This window comes from Schistocerca gregaria, chromosome 1, assembly GCF_023897955.1.
Source record: "Schistocerca gregaria isolate iqSchGreg1 chromosome 1, iqSchGreg1.2, whole genome shotgun sequence".
Taxonomy (NCBI): domain Eukaryota; kingdom Metazoa; phylum Arthropoda; class Insecta; order Orthoptera; family Acrididae; genus Schistocerca; species Schistocerca gregaria.
In genome coordinates, this window is record NC_064920.1 from 1087259297 (window position 1) to 1087286437 (window position 27141).

At 44.0% G+C, this 27141-nt stretch overlaps 1 protein-coding gene across 1 annotated transcript in view; it reads right to left on the reverse strand.

The window, feature by feature from the left end:
* LOC126281960 (proteoglycan Cow) overlaps positions 1–27141 on the reverse strand; it is a 1011663-nt gene that overhangs the window by 112952 nt on the left and 871570 nt on the right. The window contains exon 3 of the mRNA XM_049981335.1: positions 15049–15151. Coding sequence (XP_049837292.1) covers positions 15049–15151 — 103 coding nt within the window. The remainder of the gene's footprint in view (positions 1–15048; positions 15152–27141) is intronic.

Consider the following 27141-nt stretch of genomic DNA (forward strand, 5'->3'; position numbering starts at 1 on the left):
CTGTACAGAACTCTCTTATGAACTCCACGTACTTGCGACGTATTGAGGACGATTCACATCGTTTCACATGTTTGTTAATGGTAAGATACAACAGCTCAATACGCAGGCTCAGCTACCATCTGTATTTATATTCAAGCAAGCATTCCTACTGTAATGCCTTATTTTGGTCGAATCTCTGTCACTTTGAATTGTAGAGCAACATTCATAAAGATCACTTGGCCTGCCATAATTATGTGTACCTTACTTTTTGAAGTCCTTCCGTATATTAAAATCTTAGTCAGAAAAAATGTCATGTTTTACAAGAATTTCGAATTAGCTGTATATGGATGTATGGGTTATTTGCGTTGTGAATGCAATTTCCTTCGAAGTAAAGATAACTAGCCGGGGAACATTAGTAAGAAAATAGTGTAATGGGAAAGTAAAATGCAGATAAAGTTATAGGTGCAGTTTGAGTTCGCACAGAGCAGTGTTCGCTCGGTTGCTCCATACCCTTTCTCATTAAGAAAAAACTCTGTCAGTTCTTGTCGCGCCGTGTGAGTTGTATATCATCTACTGTGCACTCAACTTGTTAAGATGGATGTCGTGTTCCCTCTCCGAACAGAAGGGAACGGCAGAGCGCGGTAACGCACTCCGCCTAATGCGGTGTCTCGCGGGGAAAGCAATATCGTGAGCTCCCCGTCCTGTTAACAGCAAGGGGGGAGGGGCAGAGGGCAGGGAAGTGGAAGGGGTAGGGGGAGGGGGAGGGGGAGGAACTCGCGACAAGATGGCCCCTCGTATCCCGGCCACTTCCCAGACCAGACCCGTGGCGTCCTGTGGGAGACTCGCCCCAGGAAGTGGGGCTGTTGTGGCCGGGAGCGGCAGGGGCGCGCCGCCGCTTTTGTGGCGGCAAAGTGGCCCGGGATAAGAAAGTTGGCCCGCCTGGAGGTGGGGCGGAGCGGGGGGATTCCCTCAAGTCCCGGCCCCGGGCCGCAGGCCGCGCGGGGAAACCCCGCCCGCTTTGTGCGATGAAATGGAACCCGGCTGATAAGTCTCTCGAATGAGTAAGCACGGACGACAATGCCCGTCTCCCCATCTGATAGCAGTCCTGTTCGTTACTCCTCCTTTGGTTGTCTCCCCTCCCGGAAGATGGGCTCCGGGATAGTGTCGCGTCGTGGCGGCTGGAAATGTGCGGCGCACGACACGTGTGCACACGCGGTCGCTTCCAGGTTGTGAGAAGTGAGGAATCTGGCCGCTTACAGCTCTGTCACTTAGTGACAATTTCAAATTATAGTAAAAATCCCCCCCCCCAAAAAAAAATTCATACATCTACTTTTAGACTAAAATACGCGTATGGTGAAGTACTTATGGAAAGAAAAATATTGTCAATCGTTACGAAAAAATTAAAACTAATGTTATAGAAAATTATCAATTTTTTTTTTTTTTTTTTTACTTGAGCTATCGAAACAGCCAGAAACATTATCATACTTGAACTGACAGAACTCTACGAACATTCTCAAAGTCCTCAGCTACATGCCAAACATATTTTTTCGTGAAAACATAAGTATATTCCAAGAGACAAAACAAAATAACGTAAGAGGTGTGAAACTGTTTCATATTTGCGATGAAAAATGTCATCGCTGATAAATTTGTGTTGTGTTAGAATTGGTAGAAAATTCCAGAGAGAAAGTTAAGAAATTTATAAATTTAATTTTGTTAACCTCTCGAGGCATTGTGACTGTATTGTGTCACCTATTAATGAGATTTACTTATGAGATAATTTAATATAAGTGGCTCTGAGCACTATGGGACTTGATTGCTGAGGTCATTAGTCCCCTAGAACGTAGAACTACTTAAATCTAACTAACCTAAGGACATCACACACATTCATGCCCAAAGCAGGATTCGAACTAGCGACCGTACTTATGAGATACTATGTTCATGATAGCACACAAGGACTTGCATATCACTGCCATGATTCTCGTTCTGACGGCTCACAATTATAAAATCAGCTACATTCCCTACACCCAGAAGGTGTAACGTTTGCAGACCTCAGAGACTCGTCACCACTACATCCATCACCCAAAACATCCTCGTTTTGCTTTTGTTGATGTTCATCTTATATGCTCCTTTCAAATGCACACAGGCGCACACATCAACAGCACAGATCTTCAGTCCTCACAGGGTATGTTCGGTCACTTAAACGTGGCAGTTGTAAGCAGGGGGTGTTTTGATGTATAGCTGTTTAAGATATGGGTGAAGATCGGACCTGAAATACCACGTTACGACATCACCAACCTCAACTAACAATTGCGCTCCAGCCGTCACCAAATGATTTATGTGCTCCTCTTTGCTTTGAGTTGTGCTTGACGGTTGTTTCCTTTTCTTATTTTGAAAATGGTTCAAATGGCTCTGACCACTATGGGACTCAATTGCTGTGGTCATCAGTCCCCTAGAACTTAGAACTACTTAAACCTAACTGACCTAAGGACATCACACACATCCATACCCGAGGCAGGATTCGAACCTGCGACCGTAGCAGTCGCACGGTTCCGGACTGCGCGCCTAGAACCGCGAGACCACCGCGGCCGGCTTTTCTTATTCTGAAATGAGTGCTCTGTCACAGGTTTCGAGTATGACTCTCACAACAAGAGATTGAATCAGCGATCCATATTTACATTATTACATCGGTTCAGCTTCCCAGCAGCACAGATTACGGACGTAGGCTGCCAGCCCTCTGAGAGGGAGGTGTGGCTTGTTCTCCCACTCTACTCCTCTCCCCTCGACAGCCAGACTTCCTCGTTTGTTTTACGTTCGCATGCGACTACCAGAAAAGTGACTGTACGAGAAATATCAGAGCATGTATAAATTATTCGAACTCTGGATTTTGCGAAGAACACCTTTGGGACGTTTTGGAACGCAGACTTCGTATCAGGTCTCACCGACCGACACCGATACCTCTCCTCAGTGCAGGAATCCGTGAAGAATAGGCTTCCATTCCCCAAGAAACCTTCCGGCACCTGACTGAACGAATGCCTGCGAGACTGGAAGCTGTCATCAAGGCTAAGGGTGGGGCCAACACCATACCGAATTCCAGCATAACTGATCGAGGATGTCACGAACGAGTAAGTCATTTCTATTTCTACATCTACATCTACATCTACATCCATACTCCGCAAGCCACCTGACGGTGTGTGGCGGAGGGTACCCGGAGTACCTCTATTGGTTCTTCCTTCTATTCCAGTCTCGTATTGTTCGTGGAAAGAATGATTGTCGGTATGCCTCTGTGTGGGCTCTAATCTCTCTGATTTTATCCTCACGGTCTCTTCACGAGATATACGTGGGAGGGAGCAATATACTGCTTGACTCCTCGGTGAAGGTATGTTCTCGAAACTTTAACAAAAGCCCGTACCGAGCTACTGAGCGTCTCTCCTGCAGAGTCTTCCACTGGAGTTTATCTATCATCTCCGTAACGCTTTCGCGATTACTAAATGATCCTGTAACGAAGAGCGCTACTCTCCTTTGGATCTTCTTTATCTCTTCTATCAACCCTCTCTGGTACGGATCCCACAAGGCTGAGCAGTATTCAAGCAGTGGACGAACAAGCGTACTGTAACCTACTTCCTTTGTTTTCGGATTGCATTTCCTTAGGATTCTTCCAATAAATCTTAGTCTGGCAGCTGCTTTACCGATGATCAACTTTATATGATCATTTCATTTTAAATCACTCCTAATGCGTACTCCCAAATAATTTATGGAATTAACTGCGTCCAGTTGCTGACCCGCTATATTGTAGTTAAATGATAAGGGATCTTTCTTTCTATGTATTCGCAGCACATTACACTTGTCTACATTGAGGTTCAATTGCCATTCCCTGCACCATGCGTCAATTCGCTGCAGATCCTCCTGCATTTCAGTACAATTTTCCATTGTCACAACCTCTCGATATACCACAGCATCATCCGCAAAAAGCCTCAGTGAACATCCGATGTCATCCGCAAGGTCATTTATGTATATTGTGAATAGCAACGATCCTACGACACTCCCCTGCGGCACACCTGAAATCACTCTTAACTTAGGAAGACTTCTGTCCATTGAGAATGACATGCTGCGTTCTGTTATCTAGGCGTTCTGTTTTCAGCCACGTGTCCGGATACTTTTGATCACATAGTGCAGTTGTTGACGAGATTATCGCTACTGAAGTAATTTTTATCGACGAGAGCGACACGATGCGATTCGTAGGCCGCTAGTGGGTTGGGCGGTCGGTGTGTCCACAACAACATCGAGGAAGTAAGTCCAATTTGGACGGTAGCAGCGCTCAGCGCCAGTCCCGTGGATCGATTTCCTGTAACTGCCCTTGCTGCTCACTCAGCCGACTCGGGCCAATTAGGGGACCGACCGGCCGATTGACGGACCGAATTCAATAGCCGGGCCGACAAAAGGCTGTGATGCGTGTCGCCAAACTACGCGGAGCTACGAGCGCATTCGCTTTGCTTTTGTCGCTGAAACAGCGTTCTTGCTTTTAGCACAATGTTTTCCAAATAATCGACCACTGGTCTGTTTACTCGCGTTATTCAGACTTAGTCGTCTACAATGTAATCTAGACGTGTGACTCGTCGCATCGGAACTGCGTCAATTAGCTGCTATGTAAACGAGGTACTCTTTTGACGCACCGCGCCACACAGCAAAATTTACGTGTGTCTCGTGTCATTTCAGTACTCTAGTGGCACATAAAGCCCGATTCTGTTCCATTTTCGAAACAGTCTTCTAGGCAATTTTTTTCCGAAGTTTGTATTAGTGAATCTATGCTTTATGCCGATATGTCAGAGAGACATTTCATCCTCACGATTTTTCAATCTGACTACGCTCATGTGGTTCTAGCCGCTACAGTCTGCAACCATCCCGGCATTTGCCTGGAGCGATTCAGGGAAATCAAGGGAAACCTAAACAAGGATGGCTCGACGCGGGATTCAACCATCGTCCTCCCGAATGCGAGTCCAATGTGCTAACCACTGCTCCACCTCACTCGGTCTCAAGTATCTACGTTTATGTATTTAACATACATCGCAGGACCTTAACACGTTGTCAAGCTTAATTTATGGCCAACTTTGAGGCTCATTTAAAAATGGCATAAACGGCCAAAACCTGGGCAGTACCTAAATAAAGAATAAAACAGCCAAATGGCGGTTGTTCCTTTAAAAAAAGTAATAAAAACTGGTTAAAACAAACTAATTTTTTTACCTGTCAATCGCAACGACCGGTTTTGGGTGACGTTGCTCATTTTCAGATCATCTGTCGCATATAATCTTTCTTAATGGAACTATCAGCTCAATATATGACAGTGAACTTGTAGTTCCATTAGGAAAGATTACTCCGCAATTGCGACATGTGATCTGAATATGAGAAACCGATCATTTTGAAAGAAACAGCGATCGCAGTGCACCAGATCTGTGATGGGAATCACTTACTTCCTTTCATTTTTTTTAGTCAGAATCTTCTTTCATGAACCGCTTATTACAAATCTGTCACAGTTCCAGGGCATTTATTTTTGGCAGCTAAAAGCCAGTTAGGGCAACGGCCTTGCCGCAGTGGTTACACTGCTTCCCGTGAGATCGCAGAAGTTAAGCGCTGTCGGTCGTGGTCGGCACTTGGATGGGTGACCATTCAGGCCGCCATGTGCTGTTGCCATTTTTCGGGGTGCACTCAGCCTCGTGATGCCAATTGAGGAGCTACTCGACCGAATAGCAGCGGCTTCGGTCAAGAATACCATCTTAAGACTGGGAGAGCGGTGTGCTGACCGCACGCCCCTCCTCTCCGCATCCTCAACTGAGGATGACGCGGCGGTCGGATGGTCCTGGTAGGCCACTCGTGGCCTGAAGACGGAGACCTTTTTTTTAAAAGCCAATTAATAAACTCAAAACGGAACTGGTTTCATGTGATACCAAATAAATCGACAGTCGCAGTTCGTAATACAGAATAGACGTCACGAATGCATCGAATGCCTCCCGAAAGTCAAGGAACACGCCAGCACCTTAGTGCTGATGTCTTCTGTACGGCAGTGTATTGGATCAAGCAACTTTTCTTCGGAACTGTATGCTGGTGACAAGTTTCCATTTACTGCTCCATTGCACTGACGTTAGTGTCTGTACTGCAGTGTTCTGTAAGACCGACAATGGCTGTAGAAGATGTACGAGCCATGGGCGGGGCAGAGAGGGAATGAAGGAACAGCCGGGTCTAGCCTGTGGGGGCAGTCCGTCACCCCCCGCCCCCCCCCCCCCCCCCCCCGCCCCACCACACACACGAGTTTACATTGGGCGCTGAAATACTTCAGCGGCGCTGCGGGCTCGATCGCGCCTGCCGTTTACGGCGCTCGCCGTGTGATGGATGCTTATTGAAAAATTGGGAAAGAAACAAAAATGGCTCGCGGAAACGTCTGACAACGGCAGTATATATCTTGCTCGCCGGCCATGAATCACGGCTCAGCGCTGCGCGGTCCGCACCCAACACGTGCTTTACGCAGGAATTTCCGGCGCGCACACAGTGGACGGCTGCTACTGGGGGGAGGGGGGAATGGAAGGCGGCCACCATAAAACACGACACGACACAGCGGGCCGACAAAAGGAGCCGCCTCTTGTCGCTGAACGGCGCCTGGCCCGAACAACGCCACCACACGTCCTCTACACCTCATCTGCACTCTCATTGCGGAGCCTCCGTAGAGTAAGCTGGCTACTCCAATGTCTAATCCAGGGCCGGCCAGAAATTCTGCACGCGTGCGGTGCTCTTGCACATGTGCAACTTCCGGGTCATAGCGTGCACGCCGCAGCCGTCAGCGTTCATGTAGTGCATGTTTCTACGCACAGATGTCGCTCCTCTGTTACACAAAGTGCGTTATCGACACCTCATATGTATATCACAACCTGGGCTGTATCTGTAAGATCTGTTACTTCATCCAGCACCACGGAGAAAGCAACAAAGTATTTAGCCTTATTTATTAGTTGCCTGTGCAGATCGAAGGCCATAGCACTGATACGTCTTGTCACTGTTTGGATAGACTGTTTTCTTGAAACCTGCTAACGTTCGGGGGACACACAAGTTCTGCAGCATCAATCAGACACCCTTTCACAAACTCCCCTTCGGAAAAAGGTTTCCCAGATTGCGCAATTCTTAATGCGATTTTAAAACTTGCTCGCAGTGAAAATTTAGTGTGGTTGTCATTCTGGAAAATTGAAAACAGTACATTGTACAGCGTACAGTAAAACAGACATAAATGTAACACAAGAAACTAAGAGTTCAAGAAGTATCAGTTACTTTGACGTGCAGTAAAATCGAGTTGATGTGTCTCATCCATTTTCTGAAGGACACTTAATTTTGCTTGCCGTTCCTCACTGTTGAGTACACTACACTCGTCACTCGTCTTTCTGATATGTATTGTAATGTCTTTCAATAGAAAACGTACGCTGGCCGCCTATTATTCGGCGGCACAGCAAACACTGAGTTTTCACCAACGGCTACCAAAAAGAATTGCAGTTCCCAGTCAGTTTTAAACGACTGAGAACATAGATCTCCCGTCCTTTGCTTTTTCACAGTACCTGCCATTTCTCAGTACTTCTCTGTTAAGGTTACGGTTACCAGGGGTAAACGAGACTGTGTATGTTGCGCTCTTGCTTGTACCGCATGAACAGGGAAGTGGAGCCGCCGCCGTTCACTTAGGACATATGTCTAATAACAGATTCGCTGTCGCACACGTGCGCACGTGTGCAGCACTTCCGCACGTCTGCACACTGTGCAGCGTTTGGCCGGCCCTGGTCTCATCAAAAGCATCCGGGCACGCCTATGTAATGCGGATTTCACTACATGTCACGAGGCGGACCCACAAGTGGAAATGGAGACTGTGTGTGCTGTGCCGTTAGTAGAGGAGCAGTAACAGGTGAGAGCGTCGACCCCCGTGAGAGTTCAGTGACTTCGAACGTGGGTGTCACCTGAGCAACACGAATGCCGGACATTTGCCACGCCGGACATTTGCCACACTTGCCCCTTCGCCAGGTAGCGATCCCTCAGGTAAGGGACGCCCTTCCTCGTACTACTTCTGTCCGCTTTCAAACTGCCGTCTCCATATCTTACTCGATACAACCATTACGTAAGGGACCTTCTTCTTCGACATCTTGGCCAAATACAAAGCTTTTTTCCGAAATCGAAATATTTATAACTTTAGGGAAACGAAAGCAATACCAACGATTTTGACAGAGCACTGAAAGACCTGAGTCGAAACAAGGCCCCGGCAGTAGACAACATTCCATTAGAACTACTGACGGCCTTGGGAGAGCCAGTCCTGACAAAACTCTACCATCTGGTGAGCAAGATGTACGAGACAGGCGAAATACCCTCAGATTTCAAGAAGAATATAATAATTCCAATCCCAAAGAAAGCAGCTGTTGACAGATGTGAAAATTACCGGACTATCAGTTTAATGAGTCACAGCAGCAAAATACTAACGCGAATTATTTACAGACCAATGGAAAAACTGGTAGAAACCGACCTCGGGGAACATCAGTTTGGATTACGTAGAAATGTTGGAACACGTGAGGCAATACTGACCTTGCGACTTATCTTAGAAGAAAGATTAAGTAAAGGCAAACCTACGTTTCTAGCATTTGTAGACTTAGAGAAAGCTTTTGACAATGTTGACTGGAATACTCTCTTTCAAATTCTAAAGGTGGCAGGGGTAAAATACAGGGAGCGAAAGGCCATTTACAATTTGTACAGAAACCAGATGACAGTTATAAGAGCCGAGGGGCATGAAAGGGAAGCAGTGGTTGGGAAGGGAGTGAGACAGGGTTGTAGCCTCTCCCCGATGTTATTCAATCTGTATATTGAACAAGCAGTTAGGGAAACAAAAGAAAAATTTGGAGTAGGTATTAAAATCCAGGGAGAAGAAATAAAAGCTTTGAGGTTCGGCGATGACATTTTAATTCTGTCAGAGACAGCAAAGGACTTGGAAGAGCAGTTGAACGGAATGGAGAGTGTCTTCAAAGGAGGATATAAGATGAACATCAACAAAAGCAAAACGAGGATAATGGAATGTAGTCGAATTACGTCGGCAGATGCTGAGGGAATTAGATTAGGAAATGAGACACTTAAAGTAGTGAAGGAGTTTTGCTATTTGGGAAGCAAAATAACGGATGATGGTCGAAGTAGAGATGTACACTGGCAATGGCAAGGAAAGCGTTTCTGAAGAAGAGAAATTTGTTAATATCGAGTATAGATTTAAGTGTCAGGAAGTCGTTTCTGAAAGTATTTGCATGGAGTGTAGCCATGTATGGAAGTGAAACATGGACAATAAATAGTTTGGACAAGAAGAGAATAGAAGCTTTCGAAATGTGGTGCTACAAAAGAATGTTGAAGATTAGGTGGGTAGATCACGTAACTAATGAGGAGGTATTGAACAGGATTGTGGAGAAGAGAAGTTTGTGGCACAACTTGACTAGAAGAAGGGATCGGTTGGTAGGACATGTCCTGAGGCATCAAGGGATCACAAATTTAGCATTGGAGGGCAGCGTGGAGGGTAAAAATCGTAGAGGGAGACCAAGAGATGACTACACTAAGCAGATTCAGAAGGATGTAGGTTGCAGTAAGTACTGGGAGATGAAGGAGCTTGCACAGGATAGAGTAGCATGGAGAGCTGCAGCAAACCAGTCTCAGGACTGAAGACCACAACACACACAAACCAACGATTATGTCAGTATGTAATTAGTTCTGCCAAGTATAAATATAGATTCCTCTGTCTGTACTGTAGCTTCCTTTCACGCTTACTGATTGTGACAGAAACAGTCCATCTCCATGGGAGCAACAAGAAAGGAACGATACAAACAGAATGCGAATGTTCGCTAATCATTTCTTTTTCATCACTGCATTTGTGCCTACTTTAATTACTACATCTGCATGCCCAAAAGACAACAAGGAAAGAAGAAATGGGTATGTGAATGTTTGAAAAGAAGAACGACATACTCCATGTTAATTTACTCTCTAAAATGCGATATCTCTTGCGGCGAAACATTAGTTAATAAAGTGTAGCGGGAAATTTTCAAAACATGACTGAAAATACGTTCACTAAATAGAGATAAGAACATCTATGGTTGTCATGTCACCTAAAGTCGACGTACTTCATTTCCTTATTTCTAACATTTTAAAATTGTAATACAGAATGCTATGCTAGTAACGTACGTTGTTGTTCTACATTGTTTAGCTCTGGTATTTACAGGGTCACAGAGAAACCATCCTAGGTTTTGGAGGGAAAAGCCGTAATTGGAATGATCTGCACTACAACAGAAACAAGAAGCACAATTTACAGAAAAATAATGTAATGTGTGTTCCAGCTCACAAGCTGACATTGAAGCAGATAGTTCCTGTGACATAGTATGGGCAGAGGTTATATTCGACAACCGGAATAAATTAATAACTGGCTCCTTTTACCGACCCTTGGTCTCAGATGAAACAGTTGCTGAACAGTTGAAAGAAAACTGGAATGTCATCACAAATAGGTACCCTACTCATACAATTATAGTTGGCAGTGACTTCAATCTACTTTCAGTATGTTGCCAAAAATATATTTTCAGACCATATTCTAGATAAAAAACAACTTCCATAATTGTTCTAAATGCTTTTTAAAAATTATTTTAAAAAATTACTTAACGAGGCCATTCAAATTGTAAATGGTTATGAAAGCACACTTGACCTCTTAGCCACAAATAATCCTGAGCATCACGGTGGATACAGGGTTTAGTGAACACACAGTCGTAGCGAGGCTCAATTCCGTAACACCGGCCAGGGCCAATTCAGCTCTTCTAAGGCTGCCCAAGTCTACTGTTGGTAACGTGACTGTGAAGTGGATAAGCCGAAGGAACGATCACAGGTAAACCAAGGCCATGTAAACCTCACGTACTGACAGGGATAGTCGAGCAATACTCAAGGTGTTTCTAAAAAATCGTATGAAATCAGTGGAAGGTGCCAGTCTTGAGCTCAAAAGTGTTACCAACAGCACAGCTAGTGCAATGAATGTATGTACAGAGTTAAAAAGAATAGGGTATAAAGATCGAGCAGTTGCTTACAAGCCACACATCTATAAAGTCGATGCTAAGTGGCGCATGAGGTGGTCTGAAGCAGGCTCGCTCGCGGCATGGATAGTGAGCACTCGCGGTAAGAAGAGGTGGTCAGAAGTCATTACGTAGAGCACGGGAAGTGCAAACTGTGCGGTGTCTTCCGAGGAATGATCATGTGCAAGGTTCCCATAGCATCAGACACAAGTGTACGACAGCTGTTCAAAAAGTAAGGTAACTTTTCAAGTTGCCTGGGCAACCTACATTGGATTATCGATCTTTTCTTTTGGTATGATGGTACACATGTCCCGAACGTGTGTTCACAGTCTCAAAGGTACATCAAACTTGGTTTGTTTTTTGAGAGATAGAACGGACGTGGTTTAGTGTGATCGTCTATTTTCGATTGCTATAAAACATGGAGCAAAGAATTTGCATCAAATTTTGTATGAAAAATTGAATCAAGTGCTCTAAAACACTTGAAATGTTGACAGTGGCTTACGGTGATTCTGCTCTACGTAAAAAAAATGTTTACAAGTGGTACAAGCTCTTCCAAGATGGCCGAGAACATGCCAATGACGAACGTCGCTCTGTACGCCCCAGCACATTAACAACAGATGATAACGTCGAAGCTGTGAAGAAAATTGTTTTGGAGAATCGTCGAATTGCCGTAACAGAAGTTGCTGAGGATGTTGGCACATCAGTCGGCTCGTGTCATGCAATTCTTTCGGATGTTTTGGGCACGAAACGTGTGTCAGCGAAGTTTGTTCCAAAACTTCTCGATTTTGATCAGAAGAACCGTCGCATGAGCATCGCTCAGGAGCTCTTGGAAGACGTCCATGATGATCCTGATTTGCTCAAAAGAGCCATAACTGATGACGAAACATGGGTTTTCGGTTACGACGTCCCAATGGAAACATTCCGGAGAGCCAAGATCGAAAAAAAGCACTCCAAGTTCGATCAAATGTCAAAGTTTTGCTCACTATTTTTTTAAATTACGGTGGTGTAGCGCATCATGAACTATTGCCACAAGTTCGTACGCTCAATAAGGACTACTACCTTGACGTTATGCGCCGTTTGCGAGAAGCAATACGCAAAAAAACGCTCGGAATTGTGGAAAAACAATTCATGGCTTTTGCATCACGACAATGCACCTGCTCGTTTATCGTTGCTTGTGAGACATTTTTTAGGCAAAAACAACACGACAATCACACCCAGGCCACCACATTGACCGGATTTGGCCCCCTGCGAGTTTTTCCTCTTCCCGAAAGTGAAGAGACCTATGAAAGGACGAAGATTTTCGATTGAGGAAATAAAAACTACATCGCTGGAAGTGCTCAAGGCTATACCAAAAAGTGCTTACGAGAAGTGCTTCGAGGATTGGAAGAAGTGTTGGCACAAGTTTATTGTATCTGAGGGGCATTACTTTGAAGGGGACAACATGAATAGTGATGAATATATAAATATTTTTGTCATAAAAATATAAAGTCGCCTTACTTTTAGAACACGCCCAGTATATGCTTACGGCGTCATGCTAAAAGTGGAGAGCAACTTAAATTAAATCTACGAAAATCATTATGATGGCTGCGTAAGGGAATTCAAAACCAAGGTCAGACACATCATCAATTTTTTTTCTTTAGTTTGTGTTAAGGACGGCACTGGAATACGGTAGTCCACGTTGCTGTGTTACATGTAATGCTGTGGTGGTGTAATATCTAGCATACCTGCCTAGTGAGCAAGCAGACCAAGATTCAAGTCCTGGCCATTGCATAAATTTTAATTAATTTCTTCAGCTTCGATCATTACCGTAGATAAAGATGAGACTCAAATGCCTCAAGGAGAATTTGACTATATCAGATCTATGGAACATCATCAATAATTTATTATTAAAATTTTAGTCAACAAAGTTCCACTACGTTAGGAGATTTCTCTGTGATTATGTCGGTGTCATTGCAAATCGAAGCGTGCAATGTCAGAAGTTTGAACGTGGTAGGAAAGGCAGACAATCTCAGAAGGAAATGAAAGGGCTCAATCTATAGTGGGGATCAGTGAAATGAAATGAGATACGATTTCTCGTCAGACGAGTATACGGTAATATCAACAGCACAAGTACATGATACAATGGATGTAGCATTCGTTATGAATAAGGGAAGCTAGACAATCTGAAAAGGGAAGAGAAAAGTGAGATAAATAGGAAGTGAAGGGAAACTACGCCGAAATGGCTGCATGAAAAATGTGAGGAAACAGAGAACGAAATGACTGTCGGAGGGACTGACTCAGCATATAGAAAAATCAAAACAACCTTCGGTGGCATAGAAAGCAAGGGTGATAACTCTAAGAGTGCAAAGGGCATTCCACTGTTAAATGGAGAGGAGAGGGCAGGTAGGTGGTAATACTACACTCAAGGCCTCTATGAGAAGGAAGATTTGTCTGATGACGTGATGGAAGTAGAACAGGACAGTCGATATCGAAAGAAATAGGGGATCCAGTATCAGAATCAGAATTTAAGGAATCTTTGGGGGACTTAAGACCAAATAAGGCAGAAGGGATAGATAAAATGCCATCAGAATTTCTAAAATCTTCGAGGTAAGTGGCAACAAAACGACAATTCACGTTGGTGTGTAGAATGTGTGAGTGTGGCGTTATACATTCTAACGTCTGGAGAAAAATTATCCACACAAGTTCGAAGACTGTGAGAGCTGACAAATGCGAGATTTTGGCACAATCAGCTTAACAACTCATGCATCCAAGTTGCTGACAATAATAATGTACAGAAGAATGGAAAAGATAATTGTGGATGTGTTAGATGATGATCAGTTTGGCTTGAGGAAAGGTAAAGACACCGTGAGGCAATCCTGACATTGCGGTTGATATTGGAAGCAAGACTAAAGAAAAATTAAGACACATTAATAGGATTTGTCGTCCTGTCCATTGGTGCAATATGCTCGAAATACTGTGAGAAATAGGGGAAAGCTATACAGAATGGCGGGTAATAATACAATATGTACAAGAGCCAAAAGGGAATAATAAGAGTGGAAGATCAAGAACGAGGTACCCGGATTATAAACGATGTAAGAAGGGATGTAGTCTTTCTATGATGGAAATAAAAGAAAGGTTCAGAAGTGGAATTAAAACTCAAGGTGAAAGGAATCAATGATACGATTTTCTGATGACATTACTATCGTGAGTGACAGTGAAGAAGTAGTACATGATCTGCTAAATGGAATTAACAGTCTAATAAGTGCCGAATATGGATTGTGAGCAACCCGAAGAAAGACGAAACTACTGACGAGTAACAGAAGTAAGATCAGCGATAAACTTGTCAAAATTGGTGGTCACGAAGTAGACGAAATTAAGGAGTGGACAGATCCGAGAATAAAGGAGCAGAGACCGTGCAGAACCGGCAATAAAAGGAATATATGGAGAGAACACTGACAAGGAGGGGGGACAGAATGTAACATCTGTAAGAAAACAGGGAGTGACTTATGTACTAGAGGGAGCTGTAGAGGGTAAAACCTATAGGGGAAGACAGCATATAACTGAGGACAATGTGTGCAAGTGCTACTCTCAGATTAAGAAGTTGACGCAAGAGAGGAATCCGCAGGGGGTCGCATCAAACCAGTCACAAGGCCGACAACTATCAATAATAATAATAATAATAATAATAATAGTATCGCTTCCCCGTCAGTGTAGGATATTTTGTATACTCCTGCCGTTGGATCAGGGAACTTACTTTCAGGGAGGCAACAGAATCTATGAACATAATGATGGCGTGGCTACGGGAAACGATTCAGCGCCGTTGTATTGAATATCCACGTTGAAAATTTTGAAAAAAAAAAAAAGAACCATCCCTTAAGACGGCCAAGAAGAAATACACTCGTGTAAGCGCCTTGCCCTGTAGCGCATTTATGATATCTGTAATATTCGCAGAATGAAATTATCTACGTTCACACGCGCAGTGAAAATGTTACGCGGTACTTACCCGTTCTTGTGTAGCTCCTTCTTGCTGACACATACAGCGGTGAATGCATCTTCAAGAAGACACAGCTCCTTCTTCTTGCAGTTCAGAGGACGGCACAGGTCACCTGGAACACGGGGAGAGCACACAGATTGTTAAAGTGACGGAGTGTCACAGGTGGGAATCATTGTTACAGCTAAAGAGCGACAACAAACAAGAGCTTAATGTAGCAACACAAGGTAGGTAACTCTTTTGACAACCAAAATGGCCAACAACTTACTTTATGGCTCGAGAGTTTAGACAGTGTCTCCAACTGCGAGTGGTAAGGTATGAAAGAAATGTCTCAACGGACACGAGGTTTGATAGCTTGTAATAATGCAACCATCATTTGTCACTCCGCAAATAACACTAAATAGAGTACAACAAAGGTTGTACATCCCAACTCATACCCACAGCTTCTTTTTAACAAGGTACTCCAAAATGACCGCAAAGTGCTAAGCAGTGTAGTAATTCGATTGTAGCGTGGTATCGCAATGGGCAGCCGAAAATAATGTTACCGATATCCTTCTCCGTCACACAATTGCAGAGGGATAAGACGGTCAATTGTTGCCGGTACAGTTGCAGTCGGTACCTACCAAGGAAGTACCACGGTGGCGGAGGGATACTTTGCGGTATAGTTGGATCACGTCTTCCCCTATACTGACACTCCGCTTCTGTTGCACAAGGTTGTGATCTGCCGCCGCGTAACTTTGAGAGTGTCTGCGTAAGTAGCATGTTCATACGTCTGTCCGTGGCGAGTGGCACTCTTAGCGAGAGCTTCAACAATTTCGCTGACCGTGATACTACAGTGCCCGCTTGCTCATAGCATCAGGATTTTCCTCTACGGCGCTGTAGTTCTAATCCGGTCTATAATACAATAGCCGGGCTCGGTGGCCGAGCAGTTCTAGGCGCTTCAGTCCGGAACCGCGCTGCTGCTACGGTCGCAAGTTCGAATACTGCCTCGGGCATGGATGTATGTGATGTCCTTAGGTTACTTAGGGTTAAGTACTTCTAAGTCTACGGGACTGATAGCCTCAGATGTTGAGTCGCATAATGCTCAGAGCCATTTGAACCATTTTTTTAATAATACGATAAACCAAACAAATATTGGTATTATTGACGGCGTTATTCTATATGAGCGTCAACTTTGATCGCGAATCAGTCAGAATAATGAGGGAGTTGGAATTGGTCACCACGGCGTGTCTGTTCGTCACAGTATGCGCTGCGCAAGCCATCTGAAGTACGAGATCCATCTGTGTAGAGACGATGCGCATTTTTTCAATTCATCTGAAAAGACCTTTCTTGCATGATCCTATTAGGTTCCAGGTACGGTGTATCCGATCCGTACGAATGTCTAAATCCGCTGTCAATTCCTCTAATCTATCATGAAATACTGGCCGTGCGACGCTGTTGCAGTTCGGTCGTACAGTGGTGAAATAGTGCAAAACATATAGGCTAGTGGTGGAAGTTTCTTTATAAACAAGTATCTTCTACAGAAGCATTTCTCAGCCAGTACGCATATCCTCCAAATGGTTTTGCACGAGCAGTGCCCGTTTGAGTAGGTATTTGGAGCCAATGTAATGTCTTCTGTGGCAACGGCCTTGCCACAGTGGGTAAACCGGTTCCCGTGAGATCACCAAAGAGCTGTCGGGATTGGCCGGCACTTGGATGGGTGACCATCCAGGCTGCCATGCGCTGTTGCCATTTTTCGGGGTGCACTCAGCCTCGTGATGCCAATTGAGGAGCGACGCGACCGAATAGTAGCGGCTCCGGTCACAGAAAACCATCACAACGACCGGGAGAGCGATGTGCTGACCCCACGCCCCTCCTATCCGCATCCTCAACTGAGGATGACACGGCGGTCGGATGGTCCCGATGGGCTACTTGTGGCCTGACATCGGAGTGCTAATGTCTTATGTGTTCGGAGGCTCATTAGCGTTGGCAAAAAGAGCATTCAAACAGGTTCACTGTGGAGCCTCCAAGCAGCACCTGCAAGCTTTATACTGGCACCTTTCAAGCATTTTTAGAGCGGACTCAGTGGCCGAGCCATAGCAAAGTCAACCGTGGTCCATACATTGGCGGATTAAAGTACGATATACCGGGTGTTCCGTAATGGCGTGCAAAACTGTAACAGAACGTACAGGATGCTCCGCTGAAGAATCTGAGATAGAGAACCTGGGGTCGGAAAACGCACCTTAAGGAGGTAATAGGAATGAAACCATATTACTGTGTACTTTTTTATTTTCATTACTTACAGTCAACTGCAAATACCATCACTGACACAATGAACGTACCATTTGTACTGTATCTTACAAAATGTGCTGAAACTGACCGCCATCAACCTCAATGCAAGCGTGACATCGGCAAACAAGATTCTGTATCAATCTGACAGATATTCCTGGTGTTTCGAGTCACATCACAGGCAGTTACAATTCTGGCAACTAATTCCACCTCCGTATTCACTTGGATCACATACACAAGTGACTTTAGATATCCCCATAGGGGAAAAGATCAAGGGGATTCAGGTCAGGAGACTTCGCAGGCCAAGGAACAGGATCTCCTCTTCCAATCCAGCGACCAGGAAATACAGTACTGAGATTGTTGCGGACATCCACGCTGAAGTGAGGCAGTCCACAGTCATGTTTTATCCACATGCTATCACCAACAGTCGCTGGTACGTTCTCCAACAACTCATGTAGAACTGTCTGTTCGTACCTCAAGTACAGGTGGCCATTCAGACGACCAGGCAGATGATATGACCCAATGAGGCTGTCACCTGCAATACCGGCCCAGATATTCACCGCAAACCGTACCTAATGGTGTGACTCTACTACAGCCAATTCCTGCTGTTCAAAATACTACGACGATCAAATGAGGCCTCATCAGTAAATAGCTCGATTTGGAGGAAATTTGGTCGAACAATCCATTGATGGAACAACCACTGGAACAATGCGACCCTTGGTGCGAAGTCAGTCACAAGCATTCCGTGGACTTGTTGTGGGTGATATGGGTGTGCATCATCATTTCCTAGCAATCAGGCTCGTCCTTTCCATTCTTACTGGAAATAAGGTATGTACATGTAAATAAACAGCACAGTGCGTGTAGACCAACATGCACATTACCTGTAAATAAGCTGGAAAACAGTAATGTTAGACAAACGGGTAGACCAGTTTACTTCCACATCTCCATAAGCTGGTTTCTCCAACCCCAGGTTCCCTGTCTCAAATTGTTCAGTGGAACATTCTCGATGTCCTGTTACATTTTTGCACGCTCTTACGGAAACAATCTGTAGATACATCCTCTTGTGCCGCCTCCGAGCCAAAATCCCGTAACTGAATGTATAATATCAATTACCTTTTCGCCGAGCGGGATTAGCCGAGCGGCCTCAGGCGCTGAAGTCGTGGACTGTGCAGCTCATCCCGGCGGAGGTTCGAGTACTCCCTCGGGCATGGGTGTGTGTGTTTGTCCTTAGAATAATTTAGGTTAAGGTAGAGTGTAAACTTAGGGAATGATGGCCTTAGCAGTTAAGTCCCATAAGATTTCACACACATTGGAACATTTTTGAATTGCCTTTTCAGTTTTTTGCAGAATATATTTCATACGTGCGGACAAAGTGAGCTTGTAGTCTCAGGCACAAATGTTGGAAGGAGTGTTGAGTGGATTTATAATGTTTTATTTTAGCTTGGCCACAATTAGAGCTTATGTAGAATGCTACTCATCCACATCAAATTCGAAGAATGTTTACTTCGTTTACCAAGTTCGCGATTCCTTGATGCCTCAGAATGTGCCATATTAACCTATCTGTAGCATTCTTATATTAATGGACGTATGAAATTGTGTGAAAAATCGTCAACAAGAATAATTATAACGTGAGTATGATGTACATATATTATGTGTGATGCAAACTACACTGAAGAACCAAAGACACTGGTACAAACGCCCAATATCGTGTAGAGCACACGACCTGGCATGTACTCGACTAATCTACATCTACATGTACATCTACATCCATACTCCGCAAGCCACCTGATGGTGTGTGGCGGAGGATACCCTGAGTACCTCTATCGGTTCTCCCTTCTATTCCAGTCTCGTATTGTACGTGGAAAGAAGGATTGTCGGTATGCTTCTGTGTGGGCTCTAATCTCTCTGATTTTATCCTCATGGTCTCTTTGCGAGATATACGTAGGAGGGAGCAATATACTGCTTGACTCTTCGGTGAAAGTATGTTCTCGAAACTTTAACAAAAGCCCATACCGAGCTACTGAGCGTCTCTCCTGCAGAGTCTTCCACTGGAGTTTATCTATCATCTCCGTAACGCTTTCGCAATTACTAAATGATCCTGTAACGAAGCGCGCTGCTCTCCGTTGGATCTTCTCTATCTCTTCTATCAACCCTACCTGGTGCGGATCCCACACTGCTGAGCAGTATTCAAGCATTGGGCGAACAAACGTACTGTAACCTACTTCCTTTGTTGTCGGATTGCATTTCCTTAGGATTCTTCCAATGAATCTCAGTCTGGCATCCGCTTTACCGACGATCAACTTTATATGTTTGAAGTACTGCTGGAGGCAACTGACACCATAAATTCTGCAGGGCTATATTAGTGTCTGGGGAGTTTGGTAGCCAGAGGATGTGTTTGAACTCAGAAGAGTGTTCGTGGAGACACACTGAAGCAATTCTGGACGTGTGGGGTGTCGCCTGGTGGAATTGCCCAAGTCCGTCGGAATGCACAATGGACATGAATGGATGGAGGTGATCAGACAGGGTGATTACATACGTCTCACCTGTCAGAGTCGCATCTAGACGTATCAGGGGTCCCATATCACTCCAACTAAACACGCTCCACACCATTACAGAGCCTCCACCAGTTTGAACAGTCCCCTCTTGCCATGCACGGTCCAAGGACTCATGAGGTTGTCTCTATGCCGTACATGTCCATCCGCTCGATACAAATGGAAACGAGACTCGTCCGACAAGACACCATGTTTCCAGTCATCAACAGTCCAATGTCGGTGTTGAAGGGCCCAGGCGAGGCGTAAAGCTTTGTGTCGTGCAGTCATCAAGCGTACACGAGTGGGCCTCCGGCTCCGAAAGCGCATATTGATGATGTCTTGTTGAATGGTTCGCGCGCTGACATTTGTTGATGGCCCAGCACGGAAATCTGCAGCCATTTGCGGAAGGGTTGCACTTCAGTCACATCGAACGATTCTCTTCAGTGATTTGATGTGTTAACGGACTCTTGATATGCACGGTACACTCGTGAAATCCCCATTTCATCGCTACCTCGGAGATGCAGTGTCGCATTGATGCTGTGCCGACTATAACATCACGTTGAAACTTACTTACATCTTGATAATCCGCGATTGTAGAAGCAGTAACGGACCTAACAACTGCTCGAGACACTTGTTGTCTTATATAGGCGTTGCCGGCCGCAGCTCCGTGTACTGCCTGTTTACATATCTCTGTTATTGAATACGCATGCCTATTGCAGTTTCTGTGGCGCTTCATTGTATGTGACATTTAAAATATAAGAGATGCTCCTGTACGATAATATTAACAACTACTATATTATATTTCGCCAACGGCGGCCGGTCGTTACTGTTGGGCGGTGTTTGTTTTTACATGATGAACCAGAGAATAAAACAGGTTCTGCTCTTATGTTTATGACACAAATAACAATTAGTTGTTATTATCTAATATCTTCACGCTATTCATGTTTTTAACAGCGCCATTAAAAAAGTTCGCTCTCTGTGATAGTAGCTGCTTCTGAGATCGGTTGACTATGTAATTGGTACAGACTGCTATAGAACATGAGGTGAGTAAACGTTACAAATACTTTAATGTACACATTAAAATTTGTGATGATATTATTTAATGTTTATTGGTAAAACAACATGTTCAATAATGCATCCCTTTTCATAATTTAGTTCAGTTTGCAGGAACGGAAGGAACATCGCTGGCTAACTGCAGTCGCCGCCATTACGCAGTACATTTTAAATTATTTCAACTGCGCGAAAGACTGCGAATTGGAGTGAAGTATTTTCTCTTCCAGCACTGCAGCGCACGAGAGTATTGTCTTTTTAAATTAGTTTTTTCAGTCTTTGGCTAAACTTATCTAGGAGTATAGAATCTTGTTTCGAGAATTCGAACTTTTTTCTCAGTAAAATGCCTTTACGTAATGAAGTAAGATTAATAACATCAGAATTTCAAGTGTTTTCACCTTATTTAAGAAGAGTAACAATTATTCATTCAGGATGGTATGACAAACTTTATACTTCTCCTCACCGTACGTATACTGCGCACCGCGTAAAAAAAATCTCTATATAAACGTCAGACATTACTTTCATTTCAAGAATTCAAGAAGAGATAATAGTGATATTTATTTCATTCAAGTGTAAAGATTGTTTTTCAAAGAGTAAATTAAAAATTAAATTATATCCAGAAACAGGAGAGAGAGAATAGATCCGTTCTTTCAGTCAGTTCTGTCGTTAATGTATTTTCTCGCCAATCCTAGGTACTACCTCCTCATGAGTTACATGCTCTATCCATCCAATGTTCAGCATTCTTCTGTAGCACGACAATTCAAAATCTTCTATTCTTTTCTTGTCTTAATTCTCTATCACCCAAGTTTCACTTCCGATAAGGCTTTTCTACACACAAATATCATCAGAAGAGACTTGCGAAATTTATGTGTTTTATATTATCAATTAGAAATGATCGGTGAAAGCCTAGGATTGTAAAAGCAATGGGTTTGTTGTTTATAAAATAACGTTTGCTGCTGCCGGTCATGGTTTTTCTTTTATTTATCTTCTGCACGAAAGGTTTAGGGAAACCATTCCCATTTTCGAGTGCATTTTTGCGTGTGTTAAAGCATTTACGCGTGATATTTTCGATCTGTGAGTTACTGCATTGTTTGAAAACTACGTGTGTTGTTACAGTAGAGGAAACAGAATAATGCAGCACCTCAAACATCAAAAATATTACGCGTAAGTGCCATAAGAGACGAAAAAAATCACCTGCACATGGAAATCATTTCTCGAAATGAACCATGCAGGAAATAAATAAATACATAAATAAAAGAAAAACGTGACTGGGAGCAATTTTTTAAACGAACCAATTATATTCCATGATGACAAACATTTTTTTTAGAGAAACGTTTTTCTTGCTATTACCACACTCTATTTTATATCCTCTCCTCTTCGGACATGATCAGTTACAGCGCTAAGCAAATAACAGAACTCATCTTCAATTAGAGTATCAATTTTTAATCTAATTTCGTTCTAGGCATTACAGTCTGGAGCCGCGCGACCGCTACGATCGCAGGTTCGAATCCTGCCTCGGGCATGGATGTGTGTGATGTCCTTAGGTTAGTTAGGTTGAGGTAGTTCTAAGTTCTAGGGGACTGATGACCTCTGCAATTAAGTCTCATAGTGCTCAGATCCATTCTTTTGTAATCTAATTTCCTCTGCGTCGCCTTGTTTTATTCGACCACATCCCCTACTCTTGTTTTAGTTTTGTTTATTTTATGAACTCCCTTCCTGCAGCATGCTAAAAAAGGATGGATAGGCGGGATTCACATACTCGCCAATTATTCGACCAACACAGGCTTAGTGTTACGCAGCTGAATTAAGTGCTACAGTCAGAGTTTTCGTCGGGTCAGATGGCTTGCAGGCAGGAGTATGCGCCGGTAGCCGGCTGGAACAGCGAAGCACTTTGCGGTTGTACGGACAGCGGCGCTCGCTCGCAACAGTCGCCGTGGGAATCGATGCCGGGAGCCGCAACTGCAACCCCGACTCCTTTCAGTACTTCGCCTTCAGCTGTTCGATGCGTGACTGGCCAATAAACGCTCAGCAAGATACTCTGAATCACGTGCAGAATTTGCGACAGAGGTGAACAATGCTCCAAAACAGTCAAAGTATTGAAAAAAAACTCGACTTTAGCGGTAACCTGAAATATGTCGTAATTAGCTAAAAAATTTCTACGGTAGAAAACTGTACGACATTTCGTAAAATTTCTCACTCTTCCTCTCATAACTGCTATTTGTTATCGAATGAAACACGTTCACCGTTAACAGACGCCATTTATTATATCGACAATGCGTTTCGAAGGTTTAAATCTCTATCTTCATGTGGATTTACATGTGTTAGTACGACGTGTGTGTGTGTGTGTGTGTGTGTGTGTGTGTGTGTGTGTGTGTGTTACGAGTTTGGGCTAACCTGTCGCCAGTGGTCACAGGCCCCTTCCACTGTTGTAATATATCACATGTGAACTGCCATACGACGTAAACAAAGATGACCTCTGTAAAATAGTTTCCAGACACGATCTTCGTTTACGAAGTCTGACAGTTCATATATGATGTATTACAACAGAGGAAGGGGGCTGTGATCACTGGAGACAGCGCGACAGGTTACCCCAAAGTCGTAACACAACACAACACAACACAACACACACACATACACACAAAATGTCGTACTAATACATGTAAATGAACCTGATGATGGAATACTCATTTTACTAAGGGTTGAAGCTCCTCTTTTCGTTCTTCCGTGTTTACGATTTAAAAACTGGGTTGTTTTGGAAATCAGCGTTATCCTAACACAATTACTTTATTTTTATCTTTACCTAGACACGTTTCGACACCAATGTGTCATCTTCTGTGGGTCAAATTTTTATTTCTGTAGAGTACAATATCACATTTGTAATAATTTAACTGCTGTAGGCCTAAGAAATTCAATATTGTACTGGGTAAATATAAAAATAAACTAATCGTGGTTTCATAAGGCTGATTTCCAAAACAACCCACTGAGGATGGAAGTTTAAATCTTCGAAATGCGTTGTGCAATACATAAAAACCGACTGGTTACAGTAAACTTGTTGTTTCGTTAGATATCAATAACACTCGCGCTAAAGCCTAACCTAAAATGGTCGCATTTAAAATGTAATTTAAGTGGTCAGATTTTGTTTCTATAAAATTGGTCAATGTGTTGGTTACATACCTTCATATTTCGTATCTAAATGTTCATGATCTATTCCTCGCAAGTGTTTAGAGTATCCACGCCCTTTTATTAGATTTTCCCACACGTGGTTTTAAGTGTTCCACCTACCACAGCTGCGTGCAAGAACTGTGTTTGGGCCACGTGTGGCGCGCGCGCGCTCTAACTGGTCTCCATTTCTGCTGCTGTTTACGGTTTTCCTGTTGGTACAACCAGACGATGGCTGCTGTGGCTTTCCTATGTAAATGTCTTTCACGTATTGTGTGCTCCTTTTCCTCATTTTAATACTTCTTAGGTGTTTCGTGTTTCCGTGGATAGCGGTTTTCTCACAAATTTTCGTTTTAGTAACTTCGTAGGTTCCCTATTTTATAAAACGGAACATGCAACTTTCGGTTCCAAAGAAGAAATTGGGCGGAAGACAATCTTGGTTCTTTTACGCTCTATGTGCGTAATGTCCGGGCATCAGTTCACGATTACATTCTTGTTTATGAAAGACTGCTGATGCATAGTTGTAACACACTCATTCCACCATTACAGTGCATGCCAGAAGATGGAATTGTATTATTCCGGAACCGGTTATCACGAATAAATTGCAAATGAATCAACAGTTACTGTGGTTTTCTTAATTTGGTGAAAACAGTCGCCGTGTTCAGACTCAGTGGTGCTCAAGATTTCGTCTCGGTGTCCGTGTGGATACTTGCTTTGCTTCAAACAAGAGCGTTTCATGACTCGAGGTGCGTGGCGCTGCTGAACTATCCAGCACAGCCGAGCGAACAATGCCTCTGTCTGTACTGCGATGAATGTGGCCCTCCTGAACCGTCGAGTCTACACTCACACTAGAGTCGCGGCGTCCAGAATAATGTGATCAGCAATATGAGTATCAAGAACGATAAACCGCAGCCTCCTTCGTTCTGTTCGCCTATAACATCCACAGCGCCGTAGATATCGGTGCCCAAATAGATGTCTTGTAACTTGGTTTCAGGGAGGCATTCGATACAAATATGAATTATCAAATGGCTCTGAGCACTATGGGACTTAACATCTATGGTCATCAGTCCCCTAGAACTTAGAACTACTTAAACCTAACTAACCTAAGGACATCACACAACACCCAGCCATCACGAGGCAGAGTAAATCCCTGACCCCGTCGGGAATCGAACCCGGGAACTCGGCCGCGGGAAGCGAGAACGCTACCGCACGACCACGAGATGCGGGCTATGCATTATCGTTTAGTGAACAAATCATGAGCTTATGCAGTATCAGATCAAGCAAAATGGGACTGCGGGCGCAGACGAAGTAGTTGAATAACGATAACAAAGCCAGCGGTTGCATTTGAATCCAAACTGGTTTATTCTTTTAAAAACATGCTACCAGTTTCGAGACCAAATTATGTCATCTTCAGGTCCGAAGCGTAACCTGCCATCCAAACATGTAAATAGTTGTGGATGGCAGGTTACGCTTGGGCCCTAAAAATGACACAATTTGTTGCTGAAACCGGTAGCACGTTTTAAAAAGAATAAACGAAGTTGGATTTAAATACAGCCGCTGGTTTTCTTATCATTAGTCTAGCGCACTTTGTGATTGGATTCATTTCTTTGCAGGTGTAACTCAAAACGTCGTACTTGCTGGAAGAAAATCGACAACTGTAAAGGTAATTTCGGGTGAGCCCAAGAGAGCGTTACAGGACCGGTACTATTTACAATTTATAAAAAAAGAACAGCTCTGAGCACTATGGAACTTAACTTCTAAGGTCATCAGTCCCCTAGAACTTAGAACTACTTAAAACCTAACTAACCTAAGGACATCACACACATACATGCCCGAGCCAGGATTCGAACCTGCGACCGTGACCGTAGTATCGCTAGAAGACTTGAGAAATTCCGGAAGGCGCGTGTAGGATCGATGAATGGTGCACGGTCTGACAGTTGCTGAAAGTGAATAAATATAAAGCATGCGCATAAACAGACTGAGAGATCCTTCACTGTGCGCTTACAGGATTGCCGAAAAACCACTGGTAACTATAACTACGGTAGAGCACGTAGGAGTTATTGTCCGGGGCGATGTGAAGCGGAATGAGCAAATACACTGAGGATCCAAAACATTATCACCACCTGCTTAACAGCTTGTTGAAATTGCTTTGGAACGAAATACATGATTGATTCTGAGTACCATCTGTTCTACAGTTCATTGGTAAGCTTGTGAAGGTATGTGGCAGCGGCTGTCTGAGAACAAGTCACGTAATTCCTGTACATAACGGGTCGCTGATTTGCGTACGCCGTGACGGCGTCCTACTATAGCGACCGAGATGGTTTCCATCGGATTCACTTCAAGCATATTTGGTGGTCAAGACATCAACTTGAGTTCAAAATCATTCTCCTCGAATCACTGTAGCACGATTATGGCTTTGAGACACGGACAGTTACACTACTGAAAAATGATATCGCCATCGGGAAAAACATCACGGATGAAGAGCTGCAGGTGGTACGCAACCGTCTTCGTGTCTTCGGTTACTACCCCATGCAAGCGCAGAATACTGTCTGTCATACCATAATACTGTTCCCAGCAGAAGGCGTCGTGGGGCGCTGCAAGTTTCTAGTCGCCGTTCATCTCGATGACTTTAGATAGTACACTTACTGCCAACTTCAGGTTTGTTTTCTGCAGGTTTGACGGTTAGTAGTGTCTAACACACTATGTGATCAAAAGTATCCGGTCACCCCCAAACACATACGTATTTCATATTAGGTGCATTGTGCTGCCACCTGCTGCCAGGTACTCCGTATCAGCGACCTCAGTAGTCACTAGACATCATGAGAGAACAGCATAGGGTGCTCCACGGAACTCACGGACTTGGAACGGGGTCAGGTGATTGGGTGTAACCTGTGTGACAAGTCTGTACGCGAGATTTTCACACTCCTAAACATCCCTAGGCCCACTGTTTACGATATGTTAGTAATGTGGAAACATGAAGGAACACGTACAGCACAAAAGCGTACAGGCCGACCTCGTCTGTTGACTGACAGAGGCCACCGACAATTGAAGAGCGTCGCATTCGTGATAGGCAGACATCTATCTAGAGCATCACACA